The 12,500-nt window shown below is 42.7% G+C and overlaps 1 protein-coding gene across 1 annotated transcript in view; it reads left to right on the top strand.

Annotated features, from left to right (window-relative positions):
- LOC141144172 (probable acyl-CoA dehydrogenase 6) overlaps positions 1–11,624 on the top strand; it is a 196,573-nt gene extending 184,949 nt beyond the window's left edge. Inside the window, exon 10 of the mRNA XM_073629593.1 lies at positions 9,066–11,624. Within this exon, the coding sequence (XP_073485694.1) occupies positions 9,066–9,159 (94 nt within the window). The 3' untranslated portion in view covers positions 9,160–11,624. The remainder of the gene's footprint in view (positions 1–9,065) is intronic.
- The last annotated feature ends 876 nt before the right edge of the window (positions 11,625–12,500 follow it).

Below are 12,500 nucleotides of genomic sequence, written 5' to 3'. Positions count from 1 at the left end.
CATGCTACCAATCATGGGACTACTGTGACAGCCAATCACAGCGATCACGTGATCGGGAGGTCTTTCCTGCCTTCCGGTGTAAAGTGGAACTCCTGCTTTCTCAGTGTGTGTACAATACATGCCGCTCATGTGACTGCCCGGCCCGCCTCTCTCCTCTCACATCTCTCCTGACATCAGCGGGGAATTCTCAGCCCTGCCCTCCTCTCTTCTGATTTGATAGCTACAGTCAGTGGGCAGGGCTGAGAATTCCCCGCTGACGTCAGGAGGGACGTGAGAGGAGAGAGTAGAGAGGCGGGCCGGGCAGTCACATGAGCGGCGTGTACACTGTACACACACTGAGAAATGCGGTATGAAGCTATATATTTTCTAAAAAGCACATACAGCGGGGCTCTTAATGGATTATAGCTCAGGATTTATTAAGACAAAGGTATTTTAACAGCAGTAAGTAGAGTACAAATGTGTTTGTACTCTACTTACACCTCGTACACGTTCAGTGCTGACAGTTCCCTGGCTTCCCTGTTTGCACATTCCACTCTGTTAACTCCTATTGTGCTGGAAGGTGCAAACAGGGAAGCCAGGGAATTGTCAGCACAGAGACAGTACAGGGAACTTCACAGGGCTGTTTGGATTCTAATCCCTCCTGACCTCCCAGCAGCCGTGTGTGTGAATGCCTGTACCCTGTAGTGCACTGGATTAGTGCACTTTTTAAGGGAGTGAGATTATTTTTAATTCAAAGCGGAGTTCAAGTCAATTTTTTGTTTATTAAAAGTCAGCAGCTACAAAAAGTATATCTTCTGACTTTTAATAAAAAGACACTCACCTGTCCCACGGTCCAGCAAAGTGGCTGCCCAAACCATCCCTTCTCTCCACCGCCTGTCCACGGCGCTGGCAATACTACTGTGGGCATCTGGCTGTGACAGCTTGCAGCTTCACAGCCAGGTGCGCATGTCTCACTGCGCTGTCCTGAATGGTTGGGCAATCTGCTGGGACCTGTGACGTGTCCCAGAAGATTGCAGGGTAGGAGGGGCTGCCTAGGCGGCCCAAGCAGAAGTGGGAGCTGGGTACCTGTCAAATCTAAGTACCCCCCCCCAAAAAAATGACATGCCAGTTGTTGCATGTAAGGGGGTCAGGGCTCCTTAAAGCGGAAGTTACATTATACAATACATTTGGGTGGAATTTCACTTTAATAAAATGTGTTTATACAGAAAGCACAATGACATCCCCAACCCCGGACTCCAGGAGGAGACCATCACCACCCAAACCCCGCCATGTACACAGCACAGGGGATCCTCTACCTCTGATGTTCCTCACCTGCAGGACTCCGTGATGATCATCTTAACATCCTCCCTTTGATTCTTCCATCCTTCACTCCCCCCCTCACCACCACCATTTTTATCTTTAAACTCTTCCATACTTCTGTTCCTATCCATGGATTCCTCCATCTCCATCCCCATCCCCAGACATTTCCATCCTTCTGTTCCTATCCTTGGGTTCCTCCATCCCCAGCCTCTTCCATCCTTCTGTTCCTATCCATGGATTCCTCCATCTCCATCCCCAGCCTCTTCCATCCTTCAGTTCCTATCCATGGATTCCTCGATCTCCATCCCCAGACTTTTCCATCCTTCAGTTCCTATCTCCAAACTCCTCTGGCCTTCCATTCCCTATCCATGGATTCCCCCATCCCCAGACTCTTCCATCCTTCCTTTCTTATTCATGGATTCTTCCATTCTTCAGTTCCTACTCCTCCCTCATATCCTGGACTCTTCCATGTCCTTGTCTCGCTATATGCAGGGAGTGTGATTTTTTTTGCATCGCCGAATTGAATCGTATCGAATCATTGACCAGATAATCGTAATTGAATAGAATCGTGAGACCAGTGAAGATGCGCACCTCTAACATCCAGTGGATCCAGCGTTGTCCCGCTGAGATTCTCCCATGCCCCGCCACCTCTTTGCCCATGCCACCATGTTCTTTCTGACATCATGAAGAGGCCGTCGACTCTTCCACCCACTCCTCCTTTCCTTGAATGAAAGGCCATGCCTCCTGGGATATGTGACGTGCATATCCTGGGAGGCACAGCAGGCAGTGTGTGTGTCATTCGCCTAAGACGAAGGACGTACCTTGGGAGGCGGGGCCAGGCATTTTGGCAAAAAAACAAAAAAAAGAATGCAATACTTCTGCAGGATGGGAGGAGGGGGGATGGAAGGAACCTGTGGAAGAGGGTGAAGGTCCGCTTTAAATAGCTGTTGGGAGGGGGCAGGAAGGGGTTAAACAAATATTTTCACCTCTTGTTGCTGATTGTGCAATCACTCCTTGTACTCTCTTTGCTATCTGGTTTGGAGCTTCCAGTACTAACATATTATACAATGCAAAATATTCGGGACTTGATTCATTTCCCATTCTTCATATAGATGGTGCCTGGCGGTACTAGTGTTGCCCTACAGATTTATTTTCGTTTTATACTCCCCTCCGCTCACGCAGAGAAGAGGGAGAAAGAGTCATATAAATATACATAACTAGAAATGGCTGGAATTGTACTTACTTATTTTTATTGCGTAGAAGGGATACGGAACTTCTAGCAGCTCTCCGTGACATAATATTCACCGTTTCCAACAATTATGGAGTACAGAGTTGCATCAAAGAAAACATTATTTTTAGAGCTTACTAAATTCCAGATATGGAATGTTTTTATGTGCCTCTTTCCTGTACGTTGTATTTTACTTTTTTTCTCATTTCTTTCACAACTTCAGAGTAAAACTAACATTGCAGCTATGGAGTGGGTTCACTTTCTGGTGAATGCGGATTTAGTCACATCTTACTGACAATGTGGAGCAATTTCTCATTTATTTTTTTAGCTGAAATTGAAAAGTTCATTTGAGTTCCCTTTTTTTTTTTAAAGGTTTGAAGTTGAAATTTCAGTCAAATTACTAAATACACAGTTAAATGTGTATTTAGTCATTTGTTATTCTTTTACGTGACAATGGATTTGTTGTTCTGTAATGACAGTATTGTGATTCACTTGACCCTGCACAAACAGTTACTATGTTAGTCAGGTTGAAAAAAGACACAAGTCCATCTAGTTCAATCAAAAAAGGGGGGAAAAAAAATCATACAATGCCATATTATACACAAACCTATACCCACAGTTGATCCAGAGGAAGGCAAAAAAAAAACCCAGCAAAGCATGATCTAATTTGCACCATCAAGGGAAAAAATTAAATCCAGATCCCCTTGGAGGCAATCTGATATTCCCGGGATCAACTTTACCTATAAATGTCAGTACCCAGTTATATTATGTACATTTAGGAATGAATCCAGGCCTTTTTTAAAGTAATCTACTGAGCTGGACAGAACCACCTCTGGAGGGAGTCTACTCCACATTTTCACAGCTCTTAATGTGAAGAAACCTTTCCATATTTGAAGATGAAATCTCTTTTCCTCTAGACGTGAAGAGTGCCCCCTTGTCCTCTATGATGACCTTAAAGTGAAGAACTCAACACCGAGATCCATATTGACCCCTTATATATTTATACATGGTGATCATATCCCCTCTTAATCAGAGAGAGAGAATAAATTCAGTTCCTCTAATCTTTTCTCATAGCTGAGCTCCTCCATGCCTCTTATCAGTTTGGTTGCCGTTCTCTGCACTTTATCCCCGATCCCCGATATCCTTTTTGAGAACTGGTGCCCAAAACTGAACTGCATATTCCAGATGAGGTCTTACCAATGATTTGTACAGGGGCAAAATTATATCCCTCTCTCTGGAGTCCATACCTCTCTTATACAAAGGATTTTTCGCTTTGGAAACCACAGCTTGGAATTGCATGCTAATATTAAGCCTATGATCTACCAAAGTGTAACATATAACTTCTGGTGCACTACTAACATCAAAATTTGAATAAACAAATCAAGAATAAATGAGAATGTATATTCAAATACTGCACAACCCTGGTGATTGAATAAAGTCCTGAAAAAAAACAATCAATCAGTGCAAATTTCTGTGTGTGAAGTCCTTCTTTCAATAAATGAAAAACATCTCCTTGATCAAGGCAAAAACGACAGAAAGGGGGGGGCGCTTACCAGATACGTTGGACCCCTATTACGGGGGTCTTACGAGCCCACAGATGCCGGATCAGGCAAGCAGGAACAGCTGGTCTTGTTAGCAGATTACGGTCCGTCTCAGGTCCCTCACAGGCAATGGGAGTACAATGGAAAAGACAGTGCTTCCATGGGATCATCAATATGTAGGAGAGATCAAACAAACAGGAGATCCTCCATTGTGTAGTACTTTAGATTCTTTATTTATCTTCTGCTGGGAAGCCTCTTACGGAGAAACGCCGCGTTGGACAGGAGTCACGAGACCTGACGTCACCACACAATCAGCTGGCTGGCTTCACCGCGGCCGTGCTGTTCGTTTGCCTAACTTTCTGCTCAGCCTGTGATGTCAGCAACGCAATATATCTTTTAATAAAGAATCTAAAGTACTACACAATGGAGGATCTCCTGTTTGTTTGATCTCTCCTACATATTGATGATCCCACGGAAGCACTGCCTTTTCCATTGTACTCCCATTGCCTGTGAGGGACCTGAGACGGACCGTAATCCGCTAACAAGACCAGCTGTTCCTGCTTGCCTGATCCGGCATCTGTGGGCTCGTAAGACCCCCGTAATAGGGGTCCAACGTATCTTGTAAGCGCCCCCCCCCCCTCCTTTCTGTTGTTTTTGCCTTGATCAAGGAGATGTTTTTCATTCATTGAAAGAAGGACTTCACACACAGAAATTTGCTTTCAGGATTGATTGACTTTTTTCAGGACTTTCTTCAGTCACCAGGGTTGTGCAGTATTTGAATATACATTCTCATTTATTCTTGATTTATTTATTCAATTTTTGATGTTAGTAGCGCACCAGAAGTTATATGTTACACTTACCAGAACTAGATATTCAAGTTTTTTTTGGTTGCAGCACTTTTTATCAATGTACATATAAAAATATTTTTTGTCACATATTATCACTGAATTGTGGGGATAGCGCAGATTGTTTTTTGGATCTATGATCTACCAAAACCTCCCAGATTCTTCTCCACTATGGATTCCCCCAGTTGTACTCCCCCCTAGTATGTATGACACATGTATATTTTTAGTCCTCAAGTGCATAACTTTACATTCATCAACATTAAGTCTCATCTGCCACAAAGTCGCCCAATTAGACAGTGCATTGAGGTTGGCTTGTAAATTGGAGACATCCTGTAAGGACGTTATTCCACTGCATAGCTTGGTGTCATCTGCAAAGACTGAAATGGTACTTTCAGTCATCATTCTCACGAGGCGGATCCGCTGCCTCGGAGTCCGCCTCTGTCCGCCAGCTCAGCAGGAGATCTCTCTGTTGATCTCCGCTGAGCCAGCGGATGACAGGTCCATCTCTGCTCACTGAGCGGGGAGGGGCCTGTCCAGCGCTGCTCTGCTTCCTATGGAGGGATTGGACGAAAACGAACAGCATGTCTATTTTCATCAGATCTCACCCGATCCGATCCACCAGGGACTGATGCAAACGTAGGGGCATCTGTCTGCTTTTAGCAGATCGGACCGGGTCGGATGTCAGCGGACATGTCACCGCTGACATCCGTCGTGCCATAGACTAGCATGGAGCGCCCGTTCAGGTCTGCCGTCAAAACTGACAGGCGGACCTGAACGGTCCGACAGTGTGAAAGGGGCCTTAATCCCAAACCCTATATAATGAATAAATATATTAAAAAGTAGGAGGCCCAATAGACAGGCAGGTGATACTACAGTTTCCTAGAAGATATTAAAGTGGAATGGTTTGACAGAAGCAATGATATCACAGTCATATGACCAGGTTAAAATGAAATAATCCAGCGCTCTGCTGTATATCTCTTGCTGGCACATTCCTAACTGTGGGGGCTGTCTGTTCCAACAGTCCATCGGGTGCTTCAAGCTGATCAAAAGAAAGAAGCTGAACTCCAATATAAGAGCCATTATTAGACATTAATCCATCTAGTGCAAACACAGTCTACCCGAACCTTCGCCCGCTAATGCATTCCACTCAACAACGAGCTTATCTACTGAATGGAAATCACAAGGTGGGAGGATACACATATTAAACATTTGTGGCTAATTAGTACCATTCACAAAACTATTCAATAAAACATAGGTTGACTTTATATCACTAATACATTACAAATGTAATATAATATATTTTAACCACTTCAGCCCAGAAGATTTGGCTGCTGAATGACCAGGCCATTTTTTGCGATTCGGCACTGCGTCGCTTTAACTGACAATTGCGCGGTCATGTGACGCTGCACCCAAGCAAAATTGACGTCCTTTTTTTCCCACAAATAGAACTTTCTTTTGGTGGTATTTGATCATCTCTGCGGTTTTTATTTTTTGCGCTATAAACAAATAAATAGCGACAATTTTGAAAAAAAACACAATATTTTGTACTTTTTGCTATAATAAATATCCTTTTTTTTAAAAAAACAGCAAATTTTTTCTCGGTTTAGTCCGATATGTACTCTTCTATATGTTTTTGGTAAAAAAATCGCAATAAGCGTATATTGATTGGTTTGCGCAAAAGTTATAGCGTCTACAAAGTAGGGGATAGATTTATAGCATTTTTTTAAATTTATTTTTTTACTGGGACTGCGACATTATAGCGGACACATTGGACACTTTTGACACTTTTTTGGGACCATTGGCGTTTATACAGTGATCAGTGCTATAAAAATGCACCGATTACTGTAAAAATGTCATTGGAAGGGAAGGGGTTAACACAAGGGGGCGATCAAGGGGTTAACTGTGTTCCCTGACTGTGTGTTCTAACTATAGGGGGAGGGGACTGACCTAGAGGAAATGACGGATCGTGGTTCCTAGATATTAGGAACTCACGATCTGTCTCTCCTCACAGAACAGAATAGGGATTTGTGTGTTTACACATATACGTCCCTGTTCTGCCTCTCATGCTCGCGATTGCTCATGGCTGGCGGTCATCGCACCCGTCGGCTGCGAGCATTGGCACCCCCGCCGTGCATCTGACGTGTGCGCGCGCCTGCTATCCCGCTTAAAGGAGCCGACATATAGCTACGATGGCTCGCGGGATTGTGCCAACCTGCTGCAGTATAATGACGGCGGCTGGTCGGCAAGCGGTTAAATATGTATTTATAGCCCTATTACTGCCTGCAGGCCTTGCTGACTGTCGTAAAGCGCGCCAACGGTTATTGGTCCCCAACATTTAACCGGCTGAAGATTGAGTAGTAAGGATGGTGCCTTAACAGTTGCTACCCAGAGACCTTTAGCCCCTTTTACTTATTTGAGGTTCCTTTTAGGAAATGCTGCACCATACCCTATTCAATCCCTTAGATTGCACTCTAAATCAGCTGTAGTATTGCTACCTATGTTACAGTTAACATTTATTTACACTGTTTATTGCTGGATTTGCTGATTCCCGTATTGATCCTAGTTTAGTGGTATAGAACCTGATTACTTTGGTATAGTTATTACTCTGACCAGCAGGCTGTGTCCAAATTTGCCCACTGCATGCTCATTTATGTTCAAACTGCCATTTATTCTAACCCATATCAATAGATTAAGTGCATTTACCACTAAACTGGTGTATGTCTATTTTGGTAGTAGTCCACAGCCAGGTTAAAGATATTTATATTTGTGTCTTTATACATGCTTGCAGCTATTTTTATTTTTTTTTTATTCAACCAAGTGCTGAGGTTGTTCTTGGAGTCGAGGCGCAGAACAGAGAACCCAAAAGAATGCTTTCAAAAATATATATTTTAATTGTTTATTTTTATCAATTTACAAAAGGCAAAGTGGGTGAGCAAAAGTAAAATCTAAATAAAAATCAATATTTGGTGTGACTACTCTTTGGCGTCAAACCAGCATCAATTCTTAGACATGCACTTTGCACACTTGCACAAAGTCAGGGATTTTGCAGGATTAGAGTCAGGTGTATGATTAACAGATTGTACCAAGCAGGTGCTAATGATCATTGATTTAATATGTAGGTCAAAACACAGTCGTTAACCGAAACAGAAACAGCTGTGTAGGAAGCTTAAAACTGGGTGAGGAACAGCCAAACTCTGCTACTAAGGTGAGGTTGTGGAAGACAGTTTCATGTCACAGGTCATACACCATGGCAAGACTGAGCACAGCAACAAGACACAAGGTAGTTTATACTGCATTAGCAAGGTTTCTCCCAGGCAAAGGTTTCAAAGCAGACTGAGGTTTCAAGATGTACTGTTCAAGATCTTTTGAAGAAGCACAAAGAAGCAGGCAATGGTGAGAACCATAGATATAGACAAAGAAGAACAAGGAGTCCTGGAAGTGATGGTTTGACCCCCACAGAGCCCTGATCTCAGCATCATGGAATCCGTCTGGGATTACATGAAGAGACAGAAGGATTTCATTCAAAAATGATGTGTAAGTGTACATAGAAGAATTGATGCTGGTTTGAAGACAAAGGGTGGTCACATCAAATATTGATTTGATTTGGACTTCTCTTCTGTTCATTTCCTTTCCATTTTGTTAATTAATAACGATAAACTATTAACACTTCTATTTCTGAAAGCATTTCTCATTTGCAGCATTTTTTCACACCTGCCTAAAAGTTTTGCACAGTGGTGTGTGTGTGTGTGTTTGTGTATATATATATATACTGTGTATGTGTGTGTGTATATATATATATATATATATATATATATATATATATATATATATATATATATATAAATTAATAGGCTGCCAATGCAGCCTGGCCTGCTTAAAATCACACATGACTATTTTTCTCTAATGTATTGCAGCACGCTACAAAGCAGGTGCGTTGGCGCGCCATTCAAAATGAATGGCAACACAATACATGCATTACCACAACGTGGAAGTGTAAAGAGACCTTAGTTTCCCTTTAATCTGTGGGCCTGCTGCTATGTATAGATAATTCTGAAATTGCCTTTTCTGACTGTGGTTTAGATTTTTGTCCAGAGAGTTATAATCTAACAGCCCCATGTGTTCATTGCTAAGTGTCAACCTTTCTTTTTGCAGAGATTCCCGTCTACTCTCGATTGGCGCTGGAGCGGATGAAGTCATGCTGTCAATTATCTGCAAATATATGGGGACCCTTCCCAGCAAAAAATGAGGCCACTTTGGAATCCAAAGCAGAATTTCAGGAATAATAATTAAAAAAAAAAAAAAAAAGAACAAAACTTTGAATGTAGATGCTGCAAAATTTTAACCTACCTGGACATTATATTCACTGATTAGTATCCTCAACTTCTGGAACAACTTTTTGAACCGAGCAGTACTATTATTCTTTTATTTTAAGAACCCATCATTCATTTTAAGACTCCACCACAGCTGTTGTATCACTACCTTAGCCTGTGGATTCTAATGTTGGTCTTTGGGGATCTATATATTCCTTGCAGCCCCTCCCTCCACCTATGGGGGCTGGTTGGACTGTGTGCACACAGCCAGGCAACAGGAATTTTTGCAGCTTTCATGCAGACTCAAGAACCATTCTAGGGGATGTTTGTTTTGTTTTTGGTTTATTTAGGGGTTAAATTTATGAGGAATGGGGAAAATGGGGGAAAAACATTGGATGCCCAAAACTGTAGATCTTGAATGCAAACTTGAGGACTTGATGATATTTCTGGCTGCTAAGAATTAGTGTTGTCAAGGATGCTGTCATCTTATAGGTTTGATGGTACAGCAAAACAGATAGCAAAAAGTTCCAGCTGCTGAATACAGGTGCTACTTCATAGAGAAATGCTATTGTACCTGGCTACTCTTGAATCTTCAGCTAGAGGTATAGGATGGCCAGTTGTGAACGGTCACTAAGCTGTCCCTAGGTTATGGGCAAGCAAAGTATTACACCTTGCTGCCCCTCCTCTATCCAGGCTTGGGGTCTGAAAATTGAAAGTTACTCGATTCCTCTTTAGTGAGTCCTGAAGTCTAAGTGGCTGCTGCACAGGCTTGCTGCTATACAGATAAAGGTGCAAAAAGTCTGCGCTACAGGCACAGTAATCTTCCTGGCAGCCCAATGGTCAGGGAGCCCAAATGGACTATCTTCCACAGTAATGCACTAGGCTAGTATGCCTTCTTCCTATGTTTGTTTCCTGCTATACAGGCCCAGATCTTGTCTGTTAGGGTGGCTTCAGCTAAGCCTAGCTGAGGCTGGAGAGAGTGTGAGACTACAGCTGCTCCTGTTCTCTTCCACTGGCTTTCTCATGTCCTTCCTTCTGCCCAGGGGCAGAGCCCCCTGGCACAGGGGTTCCTTCCAGGCAACTGGACCCTGAATTCTGCACACCTCACTGCCAGGCTTTAGAATATTTATGGCCTATCTCCCCACCTTCTGGGCCTTACCTACCCAGTAATTGGTGGGTACATAGATTTTAGCCTCTGTTCCTCCACCCTCAGATTTTCAGAACTATACAGAAAATTCTGGAAGCCAGAGGGAGGTAACATTGACCCAACCCTTGGAGCTCTGCCCAGCTTATACAAACAAATTAACCCAAGCTCCTCTACCTACAGAGGAGCCAAACTAAATTTAGCCACTCTGTACACTCAAGCGTGCTACAAACAGATGCTTCTTTTCAATGTAGATTTGGCTCTGTGGCACCTTGACATCAATCAGTCCCTTTATATTTAAGAATTACAGCTAGTTTATACAAGCAGTCACAGTGTGGTAATATGAGCTGTAGAGAGTTAAATAGGCAGAGAGGAAGTGACATATCACCACCCAGCCACCTGTCAAATACCCTCGGAAAAGCGATCCATCACAAAGAGCAACACAAATGTAAATGAGCCCTGAGAATCTCTTTTGAGCTTTTATAGTTGATTTTTGCAGCGAGAGAGAGTCTTTCTCATTCCCCGTTCACAGGATAATGAAAGCAATGCAACTATAACACATTCTACCAAAAATTAAGTGTTTTTATTGCTATATGTTGTCCCTGTTAGCACCCGAGGTGAAAAAAGATTTCAAAGTGCACCCCCATCCATGAGCTGTGGACTTCTTTGGTAGCATAGGTTGCAGATCCTGTCCTTGCATCCTCTTCCTGCGGAAGCACCCAAGGTAGCGGCCTCTTCCACCTACCCTTGGCCCAGCCCTGCCGACTCACTGCAGAGCTTTTCATTCACCTTCTGTCCTGGTGATTACTGTCCCTAGAACTTGAAATAAGGGGAAATCATCAAACAGTGACAGAGGCAGCAAGAAAAGCCCAACAGAGGTTTTAATCCCTCCATGATCCTTCCAAAACTGAAACAAAAATGGCCGGAGAGCCTTGAATTCTGCTTTACCTTCCTAGTCCACCATCCTAATGAAACATATAATCACGAAATACAAGTGAGAAAATATATGAAAGAGGAGGGCAACCAGAAAAATAGTATTTTTTGTATTCATATGTCCTGCTCTAATTTTGTGCTAACAACTATAATAGTATTGTTGAATGAAATGTACAGAAATCTTGCCTTAAAATTCAGTTACTTGATGATGAAAGTATTTTTCTGTGGTAATTCACCTTCTTACTAATCTATGTTATTAATTTATGCAATATCAGCATAGTCTGCAGAAGGTTATAAAAAACATTAAAAGTGTATTCAAAATAATTTTTTCTTGTTCAAATTTTTTTATTGAAAAGCTTTAAGTTTACACCAAGGACATGTAGGATCACAGCAAGGCCAAGTCACACGCCATGCAGGGAGAAGTAGACCGCAATCGTAACCACAAAAGAGTTGGAGAATAACATGCATTCGGCATTATATTTGAATATCTAAACACAAGAGACTGAAAACATGGGAAATTTCCCAACAAAGAAAAAAATGACAAAGTAACAATTAAAATATTGCAAGCTAAGTGGCTGCTAAGTGCCCCTCCCCTGCCATAGCTTGGTGCTCATTCGGGGCAGATAGTCACCAGGAAAATCCAGAATTTAGAGTAAAGAAAGAGAAAAAGAAAGAAAAAGGAGGGGGGGGGGTTGAGAGGGGATGGGAGAGTTTCTGGGGGCCATCCTGATAAGTATTACATGGTTCAGATGTAAGGTTCACTGGAGGTCAAGGCTCCATAAAAGTATTTTTTATAGTCCTGCCAGTTGCTAAGCCAAACATAGATGTCCAGTCTATTCTAGACTCAGGGGGGCTCAACAAGTTCCTGAAAGTACAGAAACTCAGAATTGGAGTCTATCCAGTCGGTGATTGCTTTGCTTCATCAAGCGGGACATCCTGATTTTCTGGCCTCACCAATGGTTTCTGCAATTTGCAGTAGAGGATCGCCGCTCCCAGTTTGTTGTTTTCTTTCAGCCTCTTCATGGCCCCCACAGTGTTTACCAAGGTGTTGACTCTGGTTCTGGGGTTGCTGAAGACCTAGAGTATCCTCATTGTAGGGTAGTTGTCACCAGAGCAAGAGATGAGGGAACATCCTTCGAGGGAGGCACCTGTTCCTGAGGCAGCTTTTCACTTTGGAAAGATTTTGTCTTATTTCCTGCT

Source organism: Aquarana catesbeiana, linkage group LG05, assembly GCF_042186555.1.
Source record: "Aquarana catesbeiana isolate 2022-GZ linkage group LG05, ASM4218655v1, whole genome shotgun sequence".
Classification (NCBI taxonomy): domain Eukaryota; kingdom Metazoa; phylum Chordata; class Amphibia; order Anura; family Ranidae; genus Aquarana; species Aquarana catesbeiana.
This window is presented reverse-complemented; position numbering and strand designations above follow the sequence as displayed.